We start from the raw sequence: 26,328 nt of genomic DNA on the forward strand, positions 1-26,328 counted from the left end.
CACACACACACACACACACACACACACACACACACACACACACACACACACACACACACACACACACACACACACACACGTGAAATATGTCATCAGCTGGCAGACCATTTAGCATGGGAGTGAGATGTGTGGATGATTTATGAGTTGATGTAAGTGTTAAGCAGTTTTGGTAAGGATGGAAATGTCCATTTCTTTCTCAAAAAGAAATAGTCTAGACTAGATCAAAGAGACAGGAGGGTAGTAATGGTCTCAGGGAATGAGCTCAACAGTGAAGGTCAGATAACAGATGAAAATGTAATTAATTACATCTTGGTAATATCAGGAATTGTCATTCTTATGAGGGATAGAGCCACAGAAATCAGGTCTAAGGAACTAGATTAAATTGGACTTTTCAAGACAGGACGCTTCATTCTTCAGGATAATGAAACATTTGTGACTTAAAGTGTGAAAAGCTTGGAGTAAATGATTGATTGCTGGCTGCAGGAGCTTAGAGGTTTATAATCTGAGAGGGTTCAACCTTACAAGGTCTGGGTTAGTTTCACTCAGTCCCCAAAAGCCAAAGTAATGTCATCAGGTAGAGGATGTAAAAAAGAATAAGGAATGAAAGAGACAGCTGGAAGAGATGAACGATATCCCCTAAAACACCCAATCAAAAGAAACACAAGTGGTCCAGAAGATGTAGTGTCTTTCTTTTTGTGGCAGTCCATCTGTAGCACATTTCTAAAGGACATTTACATGACAATGACGTACTAAAAACGGAAACGTTTTCCTTTGTATTTTTCGCAAACAGACAACAGCATTGTCAGAACAATCTACTGTCAGGCCAGAAGTTGGCGATGTCACTTTGTAAAGAAACACTATGCGCCTCGACTGAACACGTAATACGTATGTGCATGCATCACCTTTTCACAAATTTGAGTTTTTGTTGTTTACACAGACAATTAACGATATTGTTTTTAAAAACATACACTATGACCCCCGTTTTCAAAAGTTTGCATTTTCAGGCCCCTAAAACATCGTTGTCGTGTAAATTGAAAAGTTAGTTGAAAACGGTGTTATGTATAAAGAACTGTGACATTGATCAGGCTTTCAACCATTTCAACCAATATATAAATTGTGGGGTTGTTTTTGGAGATTAGCAACCAAGGGCATATCATGACAGATACAATTATGAAAGAATAAAATATTTAAGACACAATGATCAGTTTGATTAAACTATCATAATGGATGATAGTTTGTGATCTTGAAATTTTGATATGTAGTAGCAAACAAATCTAACTTGAACTATCTATATATGTTATACTGAAAATGAATTTAAATTATAGGCTATGATAAAGGGGTTCAACAGTCTACCAAATCGGAAACATGGGATTTACCATTCAGGGAATATGGGAACATAAAATATTTGCAGATGTTCAGGTCTGACAGGCTCAAAATACATTCTTTATGAAAACAGTCAACTCAAACTACATAATGCTGATGGAACTTTTCAAATATGAAACTCCTCATACCCATGAGAAGAAAAATGCACCCTTGATGAAATATGACTTTCAATTGTTATCTGTATCACAACATACAGACATTTCCTATTAGAGATACAAATATTTTCACAGAAAATACACCCCCTGTAGATTGAAATACATTTTGAAAGCATACAGTATTTCTTTTTACCAAAGTTTTGTTTTTGCCTTAACTTTGATGCCTAGGGCATTACCAAACAGGAAAAGTACAGGCTTCCGCATAAGTGATATTATAAATACAACAAGACTTAAAAACACACAGAAGCAAAACAGGACAAAGAAGGGCATCATTAAAGCAATTAGTTACTTTGAATGTAAGGCAGCATTTATTCTTGATTATTCATCAATGACTGTCAAGGGGAATGATGATTGAATATTAAAGAGGCAGGGTGAATACTGTCTGATACGAGATCAGCGGTGACAGATGAGATTATAGGAGAAGAACTGATTAGAGCAGGTAGGTGGAGGTACGGGTTAAATGAAGGAAAGGGTGTTTTGGGGTGTCCTTTCTAAATCAGGCCAAAACGAAGTTCGTTTGGAATTCGTTTTGGGACTCAAAACAGCTTTCCAAAGCGAACTTCTGGAAAAGTTTGCGGCAGCTGGTAAACACCTTCAAACTACCATTGGTCCGTGGTGATTATGTATAGGTAGGTGTGATCTGAGGCTCCGCCTTTTTTGACGTAGACATTCAATTCAAATTCAATTCAATTCAGTAGACATCTTCACCGGTTCATTTCTTCTGTTCAGTCCGTTGAGGTCAGACATCCGCAAGTAAAACCATGAACACACTGAGTAACTTTAGACCAATTTCCAACCTTCCCATTCTGTCTAAAGTATTAGAAAAGGTGGGCGCCACATAATTACAGTCTCATTTGGATAAAAACATCTGCACAAACGATTTCAGTCTGATTTTCATCCTCTCCACAGTACAGAGACTGCTCTTTTTAGAGTAGGCCTAGTGAATGACCTCCTTCTTGCCTCTGATTCTGATGCCCTCAGTCTCCTGGTCCTCTTGGATCTGAGTGCAGCTTTTGATACTGTTTGGTATTCAGTACACTATCTCGTCTGCTATTGGTATCATTGGTAGACTACTGTCTGGCTAACTTTATATCACTTGGATAAGCAACAATTTATTAGTATTAATAAACACAAATCTCGCTCTGTCACCGTGTCCTAACTACATGCACGAAAAAAGGTATATTTCAATCAGAGTTTTTGTCCTAACCAGCCGCGACGGCGACGATTCTATTTCAGAAACGGTTTCTATTTTTCTGTGACGTCACAGCTAGAACAAACAACACAAAGTGTGGCAATGATAATCTCAGGTACTGTTAATGTGCTTTATTTAATGTTAAAAGCATGCAATGAGACTTTGAATATCATTTAGTTCTCCCAGCTTTGTAGCTGTAAAAGCAACAATGGATAATTCACCTCAGATCTTGAAATTGAACAAATGGAAACAAGAACGTTCAAACTGTGAACAAATAAGTGTATTATTTGACAAAGATTGTTTTAGTAACTCAGTAGCCTATGTATTTTTAGTAATGTTTAAATGGTGTAAAATTTGCGAATTTGATTATGTATCCTACTTATCCTATTTCTTGCGAGTGCCGTCAAGATTGCTCTGTGGACTTGCCACAAGACTCCGCCCACACGCTGTTCTGATTGGCTGTGGGTTTTGATTGATTTTGACGCATCTCGCAGTCGCATTGTGTCTAGTGTGGACAGACAAATTATTTGTCGCTGGAATCTTATCGAATCGCGTCTGGTTAGGACACAGTGTGTTACTGTTTCCCGTGATGTACATACAGGATTCGTTCTTGGTTCACTTCTATTTCATATATGCTTCCTCTTGGTCAGATCATCCAGCATCATGGTCTTAATTTCCATAGTTACGCTGATGATACAAAAATCTATCTTAATTTTCAGCCCAATACTCTTTTTCCTTCCCCTTCCATCACTTCCTGTCTACAAGATCTCAAAGTATGGATGGCTCAAAACTTCTTAAAACTGAATACTGGACAAAAAAGAAATACGGTTAGTGGGCCCTAAATCCTTTGTCTTATGATTCCAAATTATGCTTTGAAGCCCATATCAGCCACCTTGTTAAATCCTGTTTATTCCAGCATATGCAACATACGACCTTTGCTAAATCTCAAAAATGCTGAAACTGTTAACCATGCTTTTATAACCTCGCGTCTGGAATATTGTAACCCTTTTGTTTTGTGGGTTACACACTAAAGCCCTGAAATTGTTTGAAACTAGTTAAAAACTCAGCTGCTTGTGCCCTTACATTTAACGAAAATCAGCTCACATCAATTCCATCCTTCAGCAACTAAACTGGCTCCCTATTGTGCATCGCATTCAATTTATAATAGGGGAATGTGCCGGTATGTTCTCTAACAGTATACCGTTGGTCAAGTATTTCGAACATCTTTGTACTCCCAAAGCGAAGAACGGAAAAAAAGTTGCTGCTTGTACATCTGTGCTTGTAGGGTTACTCGCAATGACCAAATCCACATAGAATTTGTGCTCTTTGTGTTTTTACATTTTCTGTTTTTATTGTGAGGGGAATTAAGTGGAATGTTCAAATTCATTCCAAACCTCACTGGAGCTCTTGTTCCTGAATTAAAGCAAATCCTCACAGGCAACATCCAGTGGCCATCCAGTCTTCCCAGATTACTGGAACCCTTTAGGGAGGAACAACTTCCAATTAATGTCAATGGTACAGATTCCATGTGGGCCTGGTTATGACATAAAACATCTGTGCACTTATTTCCTGAGTCAGACTTGTAAAAAGACAAACATCTAGGCCCAAGAGCCTTTTAAAGGATCATTTCAGTAATTACAGTGACATGAAGTTAGAGAAATACCGAACTAATTAGCATTTGAATAGTAGATTTAACATGAACTGATAGGGTGTGGATTATTTCATTGTTGCAATTAGAATATTGATTGGATTTCCAGGGCCATTATACAAAATGGGTGCCATATCTGTCCCTCATATACATATTTGTCAGGTTTCTTCCCTGGCAGCCTTGTCTGTGTTGTCTTGTGTTTGAGCACATGGCTCTGTCTTGTTTGCCATGTGCTCCTTATGTCCCACCTTGTTCCTGTTATCACGCCCCCTTGTTAGTCCACGTCTCACTAATTGTCCTTAACTGATCCTCATGTGCTCTGGTCTCTTTATATTGTGCCTCTTTCCCTCATGTCTTTGCTGGTTCGTTTTCTGTATGTACTTTGTGGTGTTTTCCAGTTTGTGCTCTGGAAATTATCTTAATCTAGTTTTTTTTTATCTTTCCCAGTATCAGAATCTTGTCTCTCTTGTCTTGAGTGTTCCTGCCCTGTATCCTGAGTCCCCTGGCCACTGACTCTTAACTGCCTGTCTGGTGCAGATCTAGCTCCTCCTATATCAAGTCTCTGGTTCTCTGAGCCTCTATCTGGCGACAAGACTGGTGCAACATCTGAGATCTACATCAAGCTACGAGTTCCTTGTGTTCCTGCCTGGTCTTTGCTTTGGAGCTTCCTCTATTGCACTCACGTCATCACCATCTTACTGACGTCTCAGTGGTCACCCATCCTGCCTGTCGTATGCCCTGCCCTACTGTTTGAACTGTGGTTCACGCTTCACTCTCCTGTTGTCTCAGTCTTCAGTCTGGTTAATAAAAAACATTATTGGTCTCTGCTCATTTGCATCTGGATCCTATCTCTTGCAGAATTGTGACAGAACACTAGATTAACGCTCAGATAATTTCCAGAGCACAAACTGGAAAACACTACAAAGTACATACACAAAAAGAACCAGCAAAGACATGAGGGAAAGAGGCACAATATAAAGGGACCAGAGCACAAGAGGATCAGGGGAGGACATTTAGTGAAATGAGGACAAGACGTGGACTAAACAAGAGGGCGGGACATGAGGAGCACATGGCAAACACAGACCAAGACATAGAGACATGAAACCACGACAACACAAACAAGGCTGGCAGGGAAGAACCCTGACACATATATATATACACATGTATATGTGTACATATGTGTAAATGAAAGTATTGATCTTGAAAACTAAGAAAAACTATTTAAAAAATTGTTAATTGAAATGATGCTGAAATAAAATAAATATATATATTAGATGAAAACTTAAAATTAGAAATGAAAAGTAGAAAAATGAAAATTAAAACTGAAATGATTTTTTTTGTTTACATTGGAACATAAAAAAGAAAGATTACAAAAGCCCATTCAGTTAGTAAAACTAAATAAAATCAAAATGAAAAAAAGAAAATTTACATAAAATAGCTTTTTTTTATAAATACTATAATAGTATATAAATAATACTAAAATAACACTGGAAAATGATTACTTAAAGGTCCAGTGTGTAGATTTTAGCGGCATCTAGCGGTTTGGTTGCAAGTTGCACTAATGGCCCCTCCCTTTCGAAGAAGCTACGGTTGGTAAGATGGGACAAACATATCGTCGTCTGAGACAGCAGAGAATAGCCAGAGTAAGCCAAGAGTGTGTAACATTGTCACTGTTTCTGTACCACAGTCCATTATAAACCACATGGATAAAGTTTACAAAGCCATAGTCAGGTGAGGATCAAGGGTCTTAATATATAATATAATAATAGTAATCAGCTGATTGTCTCACAAACGTAACCAGCACATTTCTCCCCACATAACAAACCCATAATACAGCAAGGGAGAAGAACCACATGAAACTATCCAACTAAATATTTTTTCTAACAGGGTAGTAAAAGTTTAGCTGGCTAATATAAGCTGTTGTGCTGTAGGGCTGTGGCTGAGCTGGTTAAAGCGTAAAGCATTGATTATAACTCGACGCGTCTGCAAAAATGATGTGATTGTAACAGCGCGTGCGCCTCCGCATCCCCTAGACACCATTTACTACACACAAATTAATAAATAATAATGAATAAAAATATTGTTTTTTTTTTCCTCTGCTTTTGAAAACTCTTTGCGATCGACTTAAAATGCTTCCAAGATCGACTTGTCGACCGCGATCGACGGGTTGGTTGGTGACTCCTGTAACATTGTTTTACGGTTAATAGTACTAATCAGCTGATTGTCAAAGCCGTAACGCAGCGAGGGAGAGAACGTCCTGGTTGCGTATGCAACCCACCGTTCCCTGAAGGAGGGAACGGAGGACGTAGTCGACGGTCGACTGAATTGGGATCTCGCTAGAGAGCCTATCCTCTTCGAGTACTATTGAACGAGCCAATGTAATTGGCGTGCGTGATTCGCATCACACACTCCGCCCCCGCGGCGCGGGTATAAATACGGAAGTGGATGCACGCACTAGTTGCTTTTCGCTGAGGAGCCGAGAGTAACCCGGGGTCAGCGGTGGTCCAGCAGTAGTGGCAAGGGGACTACGTCCTCCGTTCCCTGCATACGCAACCAGGACGTTCCCTTTCACTCGATAACGTCAGACGTAGTCGACGGTCGACTGAATTAGGATAACCTTTGAAAACGCCACTAACGCTGCCACCTTCCAGTGCCTAAACCAAAGCTTCCTGATGCCCCCGCAAATTTAAGGCGGGGAAGGACAGTGCTTAGGCCAGGGAAGTCACTGCTGTTCCTACAGGACCACTGGGAAAGCGTTCCCCGTACATTGGAAGGAAGGGACGCTGCGGAAGCCACATCCAACCCAGAGGGAGGTAACGTGGAGAATACACATATGAACTGGGCGGAAACCGGACAGTCTAACATATGGAATGTTACTGGGGTGGCTCCAGCCTAAGACGGGGGGAGACACACCGGACAGTGACGGCAGAGAGACTCTGCCGAGGGAAGACACGGGCTCGCCGCAGGGAGCCGTATCGTGTAAGAATACACATATGGGGTCGCCGTAGGGACCGCAACATATGGACCCAGCCTCACACAGGTTCCACACTGCTTACGAGTGGTAGGCCTAACACCAGACGTTCCACACGTCCAACGTCGGAGGGGTGTGGAGGTACTCAACAGGGTTCAATTTTAAGGGAACTCAACTGGAGTAGAAAGGCGCACGTATCCAGTCCATAGGAGGGGAATGGCGCAGCAAGCCGACACTTGAACCGGGCTCACAGTGAAACTGGCTTCATGAGAAGGGAGCACACGGGAAGCAGAGGTTCAACTAGGTGTCGTCCAGCCCCCAACTCTAGAATCTGTTTAGCAAAGCATATCGTCAACGCCCAGGCGGAGCACTTTACACTCATCATAGAGGAGCTTGATGCTCATCATAGAGGAGCATAGATGTTGCATCTCGGATTTTTAACTAAATGAAGGCAAGCACTAAGTGCAACTTTGCATGGAAACAGCCTTCCCTCTCTGCTGAGTTCCAACAGATATTTGTAGAGCTGGTCTGAGGTCTATGGCTTGCATTCTGTACACGTCCAAGCGAACGGACAGAGAAGCCAGGGCTGGATCTGCCTCCTCCAGGGCAGCGCTTGCAGGCTCACCACCTGCTCCTATTACGGGAGAGGTAGGAACCTTGGGCACAATCTGAGCCGGGGTCTCAGCTTGTGAGAGTTAGCCGGCCCAGACTCCAGGCACAATACGTTGACCGAAAGCAAGCAAGTCCCTACCCTCTAGTAGAGACCACGTGAGCAGGAGAACTGATATAACAGAATTTTTAACTCACTGCCTGCAGTGGCTCAGGGGCGGTCTCTGCAGTGCAGTCGCACCAGGGACAAGGTCCAAGAGGATAAAGAGGGATGCAAGGATTTACAAGACCTTGCTCCTCAGGAACCTGACGATCAGAACGTGCGTCTGCACACTTCTGCAACACGATGAGCGTCGTTTAAACACCGAGGCAACATCATTTTGAGGGTGAAGGAAAACAGCCTACTCCTACCCATTTTGCAGGAAAGAGAGCACTGAAGTGATTGAAAGCTTTCAGGATCTCATCTGGAGAGAAGACGCACTCAACGACTAGGTTCCACTTCTAAAGGCGTAAGCACGCTACCCATTTCTAGGGGGTGCTCGCAGAAGTGATGGTAACTATCACATGTCCCTGTGATAGCCACTTGAACCTCCGCGTTCAGATGTAAGACCGCCCGGAATCTCCGGGGGAAGAACGCGGGTGCCATCGTGCCCTGTCCCTGAAAGAGTTTTCAGGGGAAGTCAGGAAGGCTGTCGATGGGAACCAGCTCTAATTGGGCCAATAAGGGGCAACTATGAAGACCTGTTCCTCTCCTGACTTGGCACGTAGGTGCAAGCGACGAGCGCAAAAAGACAGGAGCATTGCTCAACGCAACATGTGAAGATCACTGGGCTTCCGGAGCATTTTCTGCTCAGCACTTGAGTGTGATAAGTTCACTGAGCTTCAGGAGCATTCCTGCTCAACACCTGAGTGTGATAAACTCACTGAGCTTCAGGAGCATTTCTGCTCAACTCTTGAGTACAAAGAACTTCACTGAGCACCAGGAGCATTTCTGCTCAGCACTGCGTGTGATGAATTCACTGAGCTACAGGAGCATTTCTGCTCAACACCTGAGTGTGATGAACTCACTGAGCTACAGGAGCATTGCTGCTCAACACCTGAGTGCGATGAACTTCACTGAGTTTCAGGAGCATTTCTGCTCAACATGAAGTGTGATGAATTCACTGACTTGAGCAGGCGCAAGGCGACCATGAGTCGCAGTCGCTTTTAAAAGGCTCACTGGGGTTAAACGCATTTCTGCGGGCCCCTGGGGCAGCTGAGAGCCAGTGTTTGTCCAAGGGTAGTCCGCTCGGTTTGTACAAACACTGGCAGAAGGACGAAACCGTTGGGGCAACTGAGCGGCCCCGGAATAGTCATGACCCAGGTGGACCCAGGGGATGGAGTCTCCACTTGCCCTGGCTATAACTGTCGTGAGGCTCGATGGCGGCACGATTGAGTAGAGCGGGAAGAGTGGAACAAAGCGTCCTCAGAAGCTTCTGACTCCAAGGAGGAGGTGACGGGTGAGTTGTGACATGCAAGGGAAGATGGCGCAACGGTCGCAATGTCTAACAACTCGAGGCACGAATGCCCGTGTAGTCGAGGGTCGCCCAGGCCCCCGTTAAAACACGCCCTTTGTACATGGCCCCTCTGTTGAAGAGGGTTTGGCAGCAGACCGGGATGAACTATAGTCACACAGGGTGAGCTGCTCTGCCACGGTCACCTCGGGACTCGATCATGAAGCTAGCGCTGAAGCGGTCACATAATGAGGAAGCAAATGGCTGTAACTACCATATACCCCAGGAGCCTCTGAAAGTTCTTTCAGTGGGACCCTTTCTCACTTCAAACACCAGCTGAACACATTCTCATTGGAGAGACGTGTTAGACCGAGTCCATCTCCAAAACTGAAAAAGAGATACTCAGCCCGTGGCCGAGATTACTCTCTTCCAGTTGACCTGAAGACCCAACGGGCTCTGGAGCACTCGAAGGGAAGGACACTGTACTGATACTCCACCCTTACACGCAACCCACTGTTTTTAAGCACATGTCTTACAGGTCGGAGCTGCAGACCAATCTTGGGCCAAGATGGTCACAACCCACCACCAAGTAGCACGAAGAACGAGTTTACAACTGGCCTTCGTACCGGCTGGAGGAGCGGCTATATCAAATCCTTCGCCAGCAGGATAAGATAAGCACGCACAAGTCAGGAGCACTGCTCAACACTCGGTGTGATGAATATCACTGAATTTTCAGGAGCACGTCTGCTCAACACCTAATGTGATGACTTTCACTGACTTGAGCGGGGTAGCCGAGCCTGAGGTGGGGCAGCAAAGTAGAGAGAGTGGTGTTAGTGTCCTTTGCAACACTTACCTGTCTCCACAAGCGGCAGGGGGCGCGTGAGAAGGCGGATGACCGGGTCCTCGAACGCACCAAGCTGCCTGCTGGCGACCAAGGGGGAGCTGAGGGGTGTAAGGCTATACAGGGTCACACCCGCCAGACTGGCCCTCTTGGGACCCAGGAACAGATGTAATTGCTCTCTCTTTGAGGTCTGGGTACCGCTTGCTCCTCTTTTTTTTTTTTTTTTGTTTTTTAGGGAGCCAGCGGCGGAACAGACACACACACAAACAAAGGCTCCACTCGGCCCTCACCCGGGGGGAGGGAGTGACCGTGCCACTCCAAGAGCATCTCATCCATTCCTGTGCAGCCCGCTCCGGAATGCTTTCACTGTCACTTGCCACCTGGCTTGGCAGGGCCAGGAGCGGGCTGGGCGTCTGTACTGCGGCCGGCTCCATGCTGAGGCCTGGGTGGAGGCTGCTGCGGAGGGCCAGCAGGAGCGGCGGCCGGGGAACGCCCACGGCGACGAGCAGGCGGAGGAGCTGCCACCGGCAGCGGATGGAGGCAGCAGCTGGCCACTGGGGCAGGATGTGCCGGATGACCTCCGTCTGCGCTTGAGCAGCAGAGAACTGTTGGATGCAGTTCTCCACCGCGTCGCCGACCAGCCCAACCTGGGAAATTGGGGAGACCAGGAACCGAACCTTGTCCGCATCCACCATACCAACCAGGCTGAGCCAACGAAGGCGCTACTGGACAACCAAGGTGGACATCGCTAGACCGATCACGCACGCTATGACACTCATGTCCCGGAGGGTGAGGTCGGATGCAGTGCGGTGCTCACCTATGAGCGCACGGTCTGGATTACCCTCGTGCATGCCATGGGTGCCCTAGCCTGCAGCAACGCCATGGCACGCAAGAGGAAGCGGCTTGCCCACAGGCTTTGTAAGCTCTGCCCGTCGGAACGGACGAAAACTCACACGCCTTAGGGGGGAGACGAGGATCCCCCCAAAAGGCAGCGGCCGCCGGACACAGGTGCACCTGTGTCGACAGACCGCTCCAATGGAGGGACAACTCGCAACCCTTCACCGTTCCTCCATCAAGGGTAATGAGGGGGAAAAGCTATTCAGGCAGTTTCTGGCAGAGAAAGATGCTGTTCACCACCTGATAAGCTCTCCATGCATTTCGGGGAAGAAAGGCACTGGGGGGGCGAGCTGAGAACCAGCGCGGCCCGCCCCAAGATATCAAACTCCAGATTCCAACCGAGACTGAACGGGACACGGTGGAGGTTACACTCGAGTCCCGCAGCCTCGGCGGCCCGTTTCAGCATAGCTGATAATTCTGGATCCGGCTCGGGCAACATTGAACTCCCGGAGGGAGACAATGCAGCCGAGTCATCATCTCTAGAAGTCAGCTCACCCTCCGATGCTGCAATCGGCGTTGTGTCCTCCAGGGGAGCCCTGAGTGAAACCCATTACAGATGGACCAGCAGACAACACAGGAGGCTCCAGTGGTTGCAGTGGAAGGGAGGAGTGAGGAGCCCACAGGGAATGGTTACCGGGCGGGACATCCAACACTATCCTCCGGTCACCCATCCCACACAGCACCCGAGGGTGGGGCATGGTAATGGGGACTCGCTCTCCGCGAACGAAGGCGAGTCTCGCCCTCAACACTGCGACAGTCATGTTCCCCACAGTGAAAACATGAGCTGTCCACGAAAGCTGTCTCAGCGTGCTGTAAGCCCAAACACGTGACACAACAGTTGTGACCATCAGAGAGAGACAGGGAACGACCCCACCCAGAAATGCACGGGCGGAATGACATCTTGAAAAAGACGCAAACGCACCCGTGTTGCTCTTTCAGAAAATAGGACCGTCACCAGTGCCGGAGCACACAGGGGAATGACCGCGGCAACACTGAACAGAGAACTGAAACAGTGAAGCACTCACTTTTCCGCCCTCTAACCAGCCATCAACACACACAAACATTTAGAAATTTGTTGCTGTTAAAACAGCAGTTGAGAGCTCAAAGCTCGCGATCACCGCTGCACTCGCGCTGTAGAACACCAGCACTGGGAGAGTCTTCCTGAAGATCACCGACACACTCGCTCGTTGTAGACAACAGCACTCTCAGAGACATCAAACGATCGGCTCCGAAGGGAAAGGCAACTAGTGCGTGCATCCACTTCCATATTTATACCCGCGCCGCGGGGGCGGAGTGCGTGATGCGAATCACGCACGCCAATTACATTGGCTCGCTCAATAGTACTCGAAGAGGATAGGGTCTCTAGCGAGATCCCAATTCAGTCGACCGTCGCCTACGTCTGACGTTATCGACTGAAAGGGAACTAAGTTACTTGAACAATCCAACTACATATTTTACACCACTGACAAGGGAAAAGGCACTACTCACGGTGTTTATGGCTAGTTTCTAGCTTTCTGCGGCTTCTCTTTCAAGGTAATGACGAAACGCGCTCTGTAGCGCTGTTTGTTCGCTGTCGGCTACGGTAGAAGCATGACGTCACATTATGTCGACCTTCATATAAGGGGGTGCCCGCCGTTATGTAAATGTAAATGTCTCATTCTAAGGTGATAAAAACATAACGTTTCATTGAGTAAGGTTTTTATACACCACTGAACACATAGTTATGGATCTTATATTGCATTTCTGTCAATAGATCCTCATAAATATTACACATTGCACCTTTAATGTGACATCTAGAAATTGGCACATTGTTAAAGTAACAATGTGACATCTACAAAAATCCAGCAACCGTTTAACTGCTGATAAAAATTAAACATTCATATTTTTAGATATATCAGCATTCAATTCTCTTTCTATGAAGCACCTTTTTACGATCTTGAACAGAAATCTTATATTGCCAAATAAAACTGTAAAAGTGTTACCCTTTACATTTCCGAAGACACAAATTTATCAAACGTCAATAAAAATATATTAGTATAATGTTTAAACTAGTACAGATATTTATTTTAAACCATATTATAGAATAATCCTCCACTTTGGCCTTGCCCAACTACACTATTACAACCAACCATGTTGTTTTCTGTTTTCCAGTAGGAAACCTGTTGTCCCTACTTCTCAGTAGTTCAGTTATTGCCGTCTTAACATGATATATAACAGGTCATCTGGGAATGTCAACTGTCTATGGGAAAAGTTATTCCACGAGGCTGACACCAGTCACACCTTCAGTCATTTCATACAGGTGTCAAGCCTGATGAGCAGTAGACAGCTGCTGATGCTGAGGAATGGCAGGGCTTCAGTGAACGCAATCCTCCAGCCGGCTCAATCCTCTGCAGTAATGGGGACGGGATATGAGCATGTGCGGTCTGGGATTAAATCGACTGTGCCCCCCCTGGCCACTTCAGCGTGAGGTAATTGCTGTCTCCTTTTCTCCACGCTCCCCTGGAGTTTCACTGTGACTTTCACTGGGAAATTTGAGCACTCCAGCATGGTGAAATGGAGAGAGCAAATTATTTTACTTTATGAACCGCATGGAATATGCGTATGAGTTCATTTAAAGTGATTTTAAAGTGGCCAGTCATGAGGAGGTTACAGCATTGTCAAATATTGTCTTAATTAAAAGTGTTTCAAAACGTCATTTATTCCTGTGATGGCAAAGCTGAATTTTAAGCATCCAGTCTTCAGTGTCACATGATCCTTCAGTAATCATTAAAGTACCTGATTTGGTTTGTCTGTCTGTCCGTCCAACCCAATCTCATGGCAATTCATATTTCGTAGTAATATCGTAGTAACCTGAATTAGTACGGCTAATTCGTACGAATTCTTACGACCTAACTCATACGATATGTGCTAAATCATACGTATTTTACGAGTTGCCCAATTCCTATGAATTCGTACGAATGAACTCTGACCCCGCTCTTAAACCTACACATCACTGGGGTTTAGACAAATAGTACGATTGGTCGTCTGTCTATAAATAATAAGAATTTGGAACAACACAGCAAATTATGGCAAACAAAATAAAACATTTTAGTAGGCTCTACATCAATCCATGCTGAATTATCCTTAAATTAACTATCAAATAGTTATTTATATATATATATATATATATATTTTTTTTTTTTTTTTTTTTTTTAAGGTACCTGGATAGCTTTGTGAAAAAGTATGTATGTTTATATTCATACATTTTCCAAAAAAGAGGTGTAGTGAATGATCCAAAATTCAAAAAAGCAATAAAGTGCATGCGTACTTCAAAACTGTTGCACACCAACAGAGTTGTGCTGTGATGTCACTAGAGGCATAATAAGTCTGTCCTTTCATTGTGAAGAACAAATCTAAATATGCTAGTCATAAGGTTCAAGACATGGTAAAAGGAGAATCAATCAGACCCCTCTGTTATTATGACTCATGACTTTGTCAAGAAGCAAAGAATAAAGACAATTACAATTGAGAGGCCTTTGAGATCCCAAGGACCGGCCCTCTTCAACGCTGTTGTCTTATAAGTCAATTTCAGACAGTGCTTTCATTTAAGAGAGGCGTTCCTTTCCAAGTCGACAAACTCGCTGCAAACTCGCATGCACACACATGCCCACTCATAGTCCATTTCCATCTGATTAGTGGTGGTAATCAAGGCTGAGCTGCAATCAGTCCCCACTCCCAGCATGATAATCACAACCCTCCACCCGCCCATACACTCTCAGCCAAACCACAGGCTCTTTCGTCAGCAATCACCACTCTCCATCCTTCAATAGAGAGCTTCCCAAACCCTGGGCAAAAGCATAATGTCTTACATGCATCTACAGCTCTGGGCTGTTCCGTCAGCTTAGACATTTTCAGCCGGCACCGCTTCTCTCCTCTTACTCTGATGAAAGAGAACCTATATCTCTGTGAATGTATGCTGCCTGCTACTGCTTTGATCAGCTGTTTCGGAGAGGTGTAATGAGCTGCGGTCAACAAAAGAAGTCCCACTAAGGATCAACGAAAGACGCAATTCAGTGCGTTAACAAGTTATAGAGAACTCACTAGTCACGCAGAGATGAGCGAGGTGAAGGATGAGTAGTTATCGTCATCAAACGATCACATCAAACAACATCTACTGGAGAAGATGCTTTTGTTTTCTGATATACCCTTGAGCGCTGTCCTCAAGTTATTCCTCAAATCATATAGTGTATAATGTACTGAAAACTAAAGAGTTCTATCTGTCAGAAGGGCTGACTCAAGATTATTCAACCTTCTAAGAGCATGCTGCACTTCAAATTGGAGCTTAGGTTCAAAAGTAGCTATTAGAAGAAATGGGTTTCCTTTAAATAATATCAATGAGTCAATATAGGCATGCATCTGTAACGGAGGGCATACAGTACAAGAGCCCAGAATAAGATTAAAAGTATCCATTGCTTTCAAGGTCAAGATTTTGACATGGAAATTGACAGAAATTAAATTAATCACACATGTTGTTAATAGTTAGTCTGATGAAATCTGGTCATACAGGTGACCCAGTATTATGTGTCCATTAACAGAGCAACAAAAATGGGTGATTCATCATTTGCGGGAGACTATTTCAAATGTTTTCTTTAATGGGATTTAAGATTAAATGAAATAAATATTAGATGAAAAACAAAGAAAATTAGAAATGTTGCCTTGGTAGCTAACTAAAATTAGTACTAAAAATTACTAAAACTGAAATTAATATATTTTAAAGCTGAATAGAAAAAAGACACAAAACTAATAAAAATGACAAAAGCATATAAAACTAAACTGAAATAGAAAAAGGAAATATAAAAATTATAAATATTAATAAATACTACAATACCAACTAATACAACAATGACAAAGCAGGATTCTTAAGTTGAGGGTATTTATTGACCAATGTTGTTATTGTTACCTAAAACTAAAACTATTTACAATTGTTTTCATTAATGGAAATAAAGATTAAATAAAATATAAATATTAGACAAAACAGTAAAGAAAATTAGAAATGTTGAATAGGCAACTAAATAAAATAAAATAAGCTGAAGTACTGAAATTATTAAAACTGAAATAAATAAAAATGACAAAAGCACAAAATTAATAGAACTTAAAAAACAAACAAAAAATGGTAATATATACAACAAAACAAAATAAAAGAACACTGCTTTTGACTACATGAACTCTAGGAAAATGAAACCTATCAAGCTACACGTTTCATCTGCACTTCAAGTTAGCGAGCAGTCAAATAATTATTTTACAAAAATAAAAGGAATAGGACAGTTGGTAATGACAGCTAATAAGTCTGCTCTCAGTTTATAATGGAAAAATCTTCAAAAACTGTCACTTCTCTATCCTGTAGTCATGCACTCTCTTGTCACGTCTCTTTTTTCATCATAAAAATATATAAAACCTCAATTTATCTCTAAAATATTTCGTGTGATGGTAATGACAGCAGCATCGGGGACAACAATCCTTTGTTACAAAAAATACAAATTGTAAACCAAAATAATATATATCGGATAATTTTTTTTTTTTTCAAATTTCTCATAAAAAAGTTCCATGTAAGTTCCCTAATTTCCACCTTTTAAACATTATTATTGAGGGGAAGTTTGAAAAAGTTTGCCCAAGATGAAATTGGGTCAAATTTACCTTTCAGCATTCCTTTATTTATTAGTCTTGTGAATGTCTTAAAATAAGTAAAGAAACAGAATAAAACCAGTTTAACACTATTAAAATCTATGCTTCAAAACTATATATTCATCCTAGACGATCGAAAAGTATCCTTATTTGAAGAATCACCCATATTATTATTTCTCTGAAAGTACCTTCACTTGAAAAGTGACTGAACTGAAGAAACCAACTTTACAAAGAGAATTGTACTTGTTTAGCACTAGCATCAGTAACACCTGCATATCCCTGAGAACGTATTCCCTCCGAATGAGAGAAATGCTGCATCTGGAAGAATAAAGCTGAAGAAAGGGAAAATGCAGCTGCTGTAAATTGGTACCTGTGCTCTCCTTCTCCCTCCTCCTCATCTTTACGCTCTTATGAGGCTTGCGGAGAGCGAGCTGACAGCCTCTAATTCCTGCCCTCACAGGAAGAGCGCTTCTGTTATTAATATCTTCAGCCCACACTCAGCAGGGGAGCCACCGTCAGGAGAGGTTCTGCAGTCATGCTAAGAGGAAGACATAGAGTCTACCGAGATGATACTAGAGTATTAAAGTCTGGTGTGGAACAGAACTGCACAGCATGGAGAGTACAGAGTAGTATGGTTCGGTTTGGGATGCAGATGTACGCTGTGCAATGGTACAGTATGGTGTGGAATAGAAAAGTATGGTATAGTATGGTACGTTACGGCAGGGTTTTTCAAACTGGGGTCCGGAACCATACAATGTAAAAAAAAAAAGAATTAAAAAAAAGATAACAATTAATTTCATATAAGTTAATAAGATTTATAGAATTATCCATTTTGTTCTTTTGACAGCCGTAGCAATAGTGTCCAGTTTCTCGGATGGTCGGTACAAAAAAGAATAACATTTTTATAAAAGCAATGTCTACTGAATAGAAGCTAAATATTTTCCACATAATATTTTAGACGGTTAAATATTTTTATTTTTCATTGTTTAGTGTAATCCCATCTTTATAAAAGAAAATACAAAACCATTCAAAAGTTTGGGGTCTCTTTTGCTCACCAAGCTTATATTTATTTGATCATTTGTTTAAATTATAAACAGTAATATTGTGAAAGATTATTATAATTAAAAAAATAACTGTTTATATTTTAATATATTTTAAAATGTAATTCATTCTTGAATTTTCAGTAGACGTAACTTCTGTCTTCAGTGATCCTTCAGGAATCATTCTAATATGATGATTTGGTGCTCAAGAAACATTTCTTATTATCAATGTTGAATATGTTTTTGTCAGAATCCTTTGATGAATAGAACGTTCAAAAGAAGTATCATTTATCTGAAATAGAAAAAGCTATATCTGAAAGTATAAATTTCTTTAAAAAAATAATAATAATAATCTAACAAATTTGCAGCACTTGTGGAGATAATAAAGAATGTGAAGAAGAAAATAAGCTCTGTGGAGAAAAAGATGTGTACAAACAACATAAGAAATGAGAAAAGAAGCTGAATAAAATGACAAGAGAGAAAATGACAGAGATGAATTCAGGAGGAAAAATGGAGAAGCATCTGTGCACAATAACCTGAAAGACAGTAAATTATCTGTATGCATGCATCATAACATTCCAAACAGAAGCTCATATTAAAATGTAGCTAAATACACCACAGGGTGGAGTCACAGAGATTATTGGGTTTCTAACACAGCAGGTACATATATTGATATGTACAACAGCGTACAGAAAAAACAATAAATATGCATTTTTGTGCTTTCAGACATTTGTTCACGTTAGGAAATGCTGTTCAGAGGCCCCTAAATTTAATTTTGAATACATATAATGCTCATATAATGTTTATACCATGCTCATATAATGCTTGAATCGAATCACACATGGAACAGTGATATGCAAAAAGGAAATTGGTACCAGAAGCTGCCCTTGTAATCTAATGCAATTTTAAGAAAATTGAAATAAAAGGAAATGACAAAGACATTAAACTGCTAAATGATCATTGCTAAAACAATCAAGAACCAACGCTATAGTTTTGATGGCATTTAAAAAAAATGCATTTTATTTATAGGTGATGCTCCTTCTGAAACATCTATTCCACTATTTCTGATAAATCATTGGAGGAGTGCAGCCTTTGGCTCATGCTGGTTTTTGCTCTGTGAAGATCAGACTCAGGCTTTAGGGACAGGAGAATGGCAGGATGGGGTTTTAGGAGCCTCTGGAGCAAGAGAAGCAGATTCAAAAACAGAACGGTGTCAGACAATATGCTGACTGCAGTAGCAGGTGGATTATATTATATGTGGTCTTTAATGGGGTTCGTAAACCAAAGTGACTTTCAAACCTGTATGACCTACTTTTTTTGTTCATACAATGGAAGTCAATGGTAACCAAAATAGTTTGGTTACCAACATTCTTCGAAATATCTTCTTTTATATCATTCAAAAGAAAGTCGTACAAGTTTGAAACGACATGAGGTTGGGTAAATGATGGCAGAATTTTCATTTTTGGGTGAACTATCCTTTTAATGGGTTTTTTATTCATATGGGAATGAAATTATTTTTTAAATGAAATGATAGCCTACTCTAAATAAGAAACTAAAACTGCCAGTAGGTGGTGGTAAATGTCTAAAATGAGTAAGTCATTGAGTCTTTCATTGATTTGATTCGTTTAAATGGCTGTTTCATTCAGTAATGAAATGGCTCTCTTTATGAATGGGGCATTGAATCGCTGGTTCACGCAAATCGTCGAAAACGCGGATTCATTCGGTAATGAAACACCGCTATGTGTTGCTCAGAGATAAATAACAGTTCTCCTGTGGCTTTAGATAATATTTTCGTTGGCAAAACTGAGCAAAATCAGACAATATTGTGTCTAAAATATTACAAAATATTAACTTCTTATTAATTAAACTGTTGTATATAATCAATATCACATGTACTCATGCTATTCAGAGCAAAAACAGCACACGTGTGCTACTCGTTACTCATGTCATGTGTAATATTGCTTAACTGCAGTTTATCATGATATAAATCTGAGACAAAAACTCATACACATCTTGAATTTTAGGGGCATTCTGTTGCCCTGCATCATGTTCATGACCAATCAACTGTGTGAAATGCAAGATGAACTATGTAGGTTTGGGGCAGGGTGGGTGTGTTAAATGTGTTTATCATTTTAACATGTTATTTTTCCATGACAAATTAATTAAATTGATGCAAAAAAATTTAACACACACACACACACACACACACACACACACACACACACACACACACACACACACACACACACACACACACACACACACACACACACACACACACACACACACACACACACACACACACACACACATAACGAAACTTAATAACTAAACAGCTTTATCAAGGATAGGTTGTCCATAAATATGTTTCTGAGCGTGAAGGTAAATGCAAATTTTAGAGAATAAAACTCATTGTGAGGTGCCTGGGGAATGTGAGAAACTCTTACAGGTGATGGCTGAGAACAAGTCAAAGATGAAACACTCACTGTCTCATCCGCTCTATTCTGCCCTCAGCCATGGAGGTGTTGATGCTGCTCACTCCCAGAGAACCCAGCTGAGGCTTCTCTTCCTCCGCTTCAGCTCCTGAAACACACACAATGTGCATTATCAGACAAAAGTTTGGATTGACTTCACTTGTCTGAATTTGTATGTTTATGGACTTAAAGGTACCATGAAATCAAAATGGACAAATCGTTTTTTTTTTTTATGTTGCAATGTTTATTATAAATAATTTTTCTGTGTACATCATTTAAATATATATTTTTTTAAAATCATATAACCTTGTAATCTTCCACTAATCTTCATTACCTCCGCTCCCTCTTGAAACGACATTGGTTCTCTTCATGACGTGTCTCAGCATAGGATGGGGCTAAATATCCTCCACAACTGACTGCAAACTGCTATTCAGATCAGCGTCCATTTAGTTAGTAATGTCCAACTTCAGATTTTTTGCCATACATTTTTTCTCATTCCAGAGGCTGTTTTACTCGGATATACGTCGTAAAAGGGAAGAAAAGACTATTGCAACTTTTGTTTCATGGAACCCGTTTCCGTTTTATTTTAGGAGCGCATGTCTCTTGTTTTCATCCACTTCCAGTTATTTTAGCTGTACAAAAACAGATTATTATGCTGCTTGCTATTGCAAACTAATATTTGTTATCATATTATTTCAATTTATCATTATAATCATAAATACACTGGTTTGTAGTGCAAACAGTTTTACCGTTTAATTCACTGTTATTCTACTAATAGTAATGCGGCCAATAAAACAGAAGTCTTGCACATTCAGAAAAAATAGCTTACTTCCGTTGCAAAATAAGGTGGACAAACAGTATATAAGCCTACAGTTCAAAATAATTTCACAAATATTTCAACTTCAAAGAAATGCAGCTCTTTTAAACTTTCTTTTCATAAAAATATCCTGAAAAATGGTATGTGGTTTCCACAAAAATTTGAATAAGCAGCACAGTTGTTTTCAACATTGATAATAATAAGACAAATCTCTTGTATTGGAGAAACAAGAAATGTTTCTTGTTTCGCTAATATAAATCAGCTTATTAGAATGATTTCTGAAGGATCATGTGACACTGAAGACTGGAGTAATGATGCTGAAAATTCAGCTTTACCATCACAGGAATAAAATTACCTTTTAAAAAATATTAAAATAGAAAACAGCTATTTTAAATGTTATATTTCACAATATAACTGTTTTAACTTTACTTTTGATTAAATAAATGTAGCCTTGGTGAACATCAAAATTAAATTGTTTTAAAACTTACAACTATTAAAAATATTACCAATCCAAATTTTTTAACAGTAGTGTATGTACAGTCAAACCAAAAAATATTCAGACACCAGATACCATTTTTGATATTATTTTACTAGCGGGTGCAGGACACTTTAGTTTATTTATGTAAGTGAGGATAGCAAAATGTAAAATGTGACATACAGTATTATACCATAAAATTCTTCATACAATGGACTACCAGTAAAATGTATAAAAATTTGGGACCAAAAATTATTTAGAGACTTTGACCTGACCATGCTCTGCTTAAGTGCTTTTTCTTTAATTGCAAATGCAACCTTTTTACACCTGAACAAAATTAAGCATTGGTTGGTAATTGGTATTATCTAATTGTCTATTATCTAAAAAACAGCTATTAAACCTAATTCATGTGAGAGACAGTCTAACAGAAGGATGGCCAAAACCAGTGAAATATCAACTGATTTGATAACTCTGAGTTCTTGTCAAATTTTATTACCATTTTTGAAACTATAACAAATAAACTGTGATAATGTGAGAAATGTTGAAGGTGTCTGAATCAATTGTAGTCTGACTATATAAAATGGTTTGGGTTTCTAAAAAGTGAGAGGTATGAAACTAAAGGAAGCTGCCTTATTGATTCAGTTTATCACAGAGATACATTACAGTCCTAAGCTGTCTATAATGCAGGAAAGCTGTAGAATATTAATACAATAAAAAAGAGAAAATCAAAAGCAGGCAACAGCTCATCTACTTCAGACCAATAAACATGTTTATCTGAACATATTTTTCAGGTTTATTGTGAATGTTTATGAGCAAATCTCTAATAAAAAGGCCATTTTCATGGCAGAATATTATAGTTTACGACCTGCATGACATTATAGCTATTAGAGAATAATAGAGGACAATAGGTACCAAGGGAAGTACATAAAGCAAAAGGTTTGGTAAAGTTTTAGCTACACTATTATGTAGACCAGTGCTGAATGAAGTCAGAGATGTGAAAGTGGAGCTCAAGCAGAAAGCTGCATTTCGGAGCTGTCAGCCACAGTGACATGCGCGTTACGGTTCACCAAACCAAACCAGATTGTGAGTGTGAGTGTTTGAGAAGTCGGCAGGTGATGAGGGGACACAGAAGTCATGTGTCAGAACACCTTGTGCATTGTGTTGTGTATATCAACTGTGTGTTTGTGTGTATAAATGTCACTGTTGGTCTCTTGGCAGCATAATCATAAAATGAATAGCACTGTGTGCACCACTTTGTTACTATATTTGACCTGTCATTAAAAGTACACATACATCCATCTTATGAAGTGCCATTAAGTCAGATGTTTCGACATGAATGCACCACCTGAAATTAAATCTACTGCTTCCCACTTTGAGTTTGAGCCACAAAAACGATTTTTCTCTCCCTTTTCTATCCATTCTTTTTGGTATGGCTGAGCAAATCTGAAACTCATTGTCTTGACAAGGTGGCGGTTGAAAGAAAGGAGATAAGCTTAGAAAAGTGTTTCTTCTCTTACTGAGTCTAAAAGATCAACCCTGGGGTGGGCTGATATTACCCATCATGCATTGCCCTAACACCGCTATCATTTATCTAACTCTGCAGATAAGCAGAGTTCAGAAGTGAGGATTGCTGAATAGTATTTTTCAATGGCCTGATATGAGGATTTAGAAATTTATCTTAACAATACTTTGACATACAGACTATTGAGAAATGAAGATATCAGAATGCAAATCAACACAGATATAAACATCACGAATAAAAGAAAAGCCATGAAAAGAAGGAGAGGGAGGCCATGAGATAAGTTGTATCCCAGTCAATCAAGACGTTCTTAAAGACAGGTTGTATTGTTATTTCGCTGGGAATAAGAAAACTACCGGTGCGCACCACAATCGACTGAATGATTACGTGGTCAAAATCCCTGACTTTTTACACTATTGTAAATAGAGTTAAAAAATTGACACAAGTAACGACGCATAGCATTATGCACCTGACCTGCCGGCTGATGATGTATTTTATTACATCAAAAAAAAAAACACGAAAACAACACACTGCACTTGGATGAATACATTTATTAGCTTTATTTAATAATATATTACCAGTTCTAAATTATCTTTATTAAAATAAGACATGGTTTACATGGTTTTGTTTTTTAATTTTGATTGCATTCTTGTCAATTTCTAAATGTTTACTTTTTGATTTATGAATTATAACAGACTGATGGGAAAATACATTATTTTGCTGTTACTTTTTTAAAATTGGTTTTATTATTATTTAACAATTTCTTGCTTTTAGTTAGTTTTCATTAGATGTCATTTTTATATAAAAATGTAACTTTTAAAATAAAGGTTATACAACAACATCACCATCTTCTGTTATATGTGGGCCTCCATGCTCATCTATCATTAGCGGTTCAGGATGTCAATGTGGTTCAAGATGCCTATTGTTATAAAGCACCTGAAACCTAAGAAGGTCAAATAAATCAGGAAAGAAACTGAGACTTGAACATAAATACTCCAGTTCTTTCGATGAGGAAATGCACCGAACTGATCGGATGTGGTCAGAGCCTGTAAATAGCCTCACTGAATTACTTAATCAATGTTGCCATGGCTTCGAGTGGCAAACAAACAGGCTTCCTGACTTTCTCACTCCAGAGTCTTCAGGAACAAGAAAAAAAAACTCAATATCACGCGCTGAGAGGAGTGCACCTACACTCTTAACCCCACTGACTTGACTTTACTCGCCAATCGCAAACCCGTTGCCCTATACCACTTTAGTTTTTAAACAAGCTGAAACTAAACATGTTGAGTTGTATTAACATGGAATCCTAACTTTTTAACACAAGCTGAAACTAAATATGTTGAGTTGTAATAACATATAATCTTGTGTAGCTGCAGTAGACAAAAGTTTACATTAGTAGTCTTTATTATAAATCATTAGTTCACATTCTAAAACTTTTTGAGTTTAGGTGTACTATTAGGTACTCAGCATCCATTGCAACATGAAGCTTTTCATTTTCCATGACTTTTAATCTCTATTGATGACAACATCAATGTGCAGTCATCACTGGATCACTTTACTATTGCTTTTTAGCTATAACAATTGTGCCTTTTATAGACACACAGGTAAAGCAGCCAGATAATAACTAATTTTCAGATGTCAAGGGCAAGGTCAAGAGCCCAACTAAAGCCAACACTTATCCCCATTATGGTGAATATTTTTAAATTAAATTAAACAATAAATCATCAACATCTAAACCTCTGTTAATTCTCAATACCGTCTGTTGCCGAGGCCTGTGCTCGTCCAGCCAGGTGTAGAGCCCCTTGGAAGCACGTTAGACGCGGGTCTTTTCACGTGACCAGGCAGGTTTTTGAATACCAGTGGTTCCTGCCTTTTGATTTGTGATGTGGTGTTTGAACCCCTCCCCTTCCTTATGAAACTAAACATACCAAGTAATCTCTGCTAAACTTGATTAGTGCAATGAATCTTTCAGCTAAATTACTTGTTTAGTAATGATAGCAGGTTTTTATAAAACATAAAAGAATATTTAATGATCACTCGTAAGTTTAATTAGAAACAAAATCTGGGTTTACAGTGTAGCAAATCAGATCATTCACTCAACTTGTATGGAGCTAAATGAGTATGCTCACGTCTTCATAAGAAGTGTCATTTTACAGGCCTGTGACCTTCACTATAAGCAGTTTTGTGTATGTTCACTGACCTCTCATGTAATTGGCCAGTCAGTATTGGAGAAATTTGCTATATATCTCATGTTGTTAATAGAGTGTACCTGCCAGTGGGGTTGTATTGTATTGGGACAAAGACCTATCACCAAAAAAAATTTCATGTGTGGAATGACCGGGAACATAAGCCGTACTCACCATCTGAGTCAGCATCCAGAACATTCTCCATGTGTCTGATCATGGCCTCCAGGTCACTGTCCTGTGATACACAAGGACACAAAGGGTCATGTTCAGGCTGTGATGTATGATAGAGGATGCTTGAAACACACCATATGTTCCTTCTGGTCTACTTACAGAGACATTACAATATTAGTGGAAATTACCGGGTTTCTTCTGTATACATCAAACCATGATTGTGGCTAGACTCCCTAATGACAGTCAAGCCACACAAGGGTCTTGAAAGGCAGGTTCTATAAACACCATTTGGGATCAAAATGTCTCCTATCTGTAATGATAGCATGACCTGGAGGGAGGAAGTGGCACTATGTTAAGGGCAACCTGAATGTTTTTTTTTACTCCCTTGAGGCCTTCCCCGTTGATGAAAGTCTCAAGGAACATACAGACTTAATGAGTCTGAAGAAGGACTAAAGGTCCAAAAGCAACATAATTAGGTGTTTCTTCAACAATGGCAATTTTGCCCTTGTAGACTTCAAGAAAATAGCGTCCTATATTCACACCCTCACTATTTAAAGAAAATATCTACTAAAAATGTCCAAAAGTGCATATTGTCACGGAGTGGGTAAAACAGGAAGCGAGGATTCATGTGCGTGAAAGGAATTTATTAAATAAACAAAACAAACTTACAAACAAAACAACCCCGTGGGGGGAAAACAGGAGAGAACTCAGGCAGGCATCAAGAACAACACGAGGGAACATAGACAACGAACCAGCACAGGACTGCAAACACAGGGAGACTAAATAGGGAACAAAC

At 40.5% G+C, this 26,328-nt stretch overlaps 1 protein-coding gene across 3 annotated transcripts in view; it reads right to left on the reverse strand.

Annotated features, from left to right (window-relative positions):
• Nucleotides 1–26,328, reverse strand: part of nek11 (NIMA-related kinase 11) — a 111,428-nt gene that overhangs the window by 19,009 nt on the left and 66,091 nt on the right. For 2 of the 3 annotated variants that reach the window (XM_077214970.1, XM_077214972.1), the window contains exons 14-15: nucleotides 25,536–25,596; nucleotides 20,377–20,473 (exon numbers count right to left, since the gene is read on the reverse strand). In XM_077214970.1, the coding sequence (XP_077071085.1) occupies nucleotides 20,377–20,473; nucleotides 25,536–25,596 (158 nt within the window). Of the gene's footprint in view, nucleotides 1–20,376; nucleotides 20,474–20,669; nucleotides 20,788–25,535; nucleotides 25,597–26,328 lie in introns of those variants that run through there. The other variant, XM_077214973.1, reaches the window with a different exon arrangement.

The sequence above is a fragment of the Siphateles boraxobius genome, unplaced genomic scaffold, assembly GCF_051911475.1.
Source record: "Siphateles boraxobius isolate OS27281-9 unplaced genomic scaffold, OSU_SipBor_1 68, whole genome shotgun sequence".
NCBI lineage: Eukaryota > Metazoa > Chordata > Actinopteri > Cypriniformes > Leuciscidae > Siphateles > Siphateles boraxobius.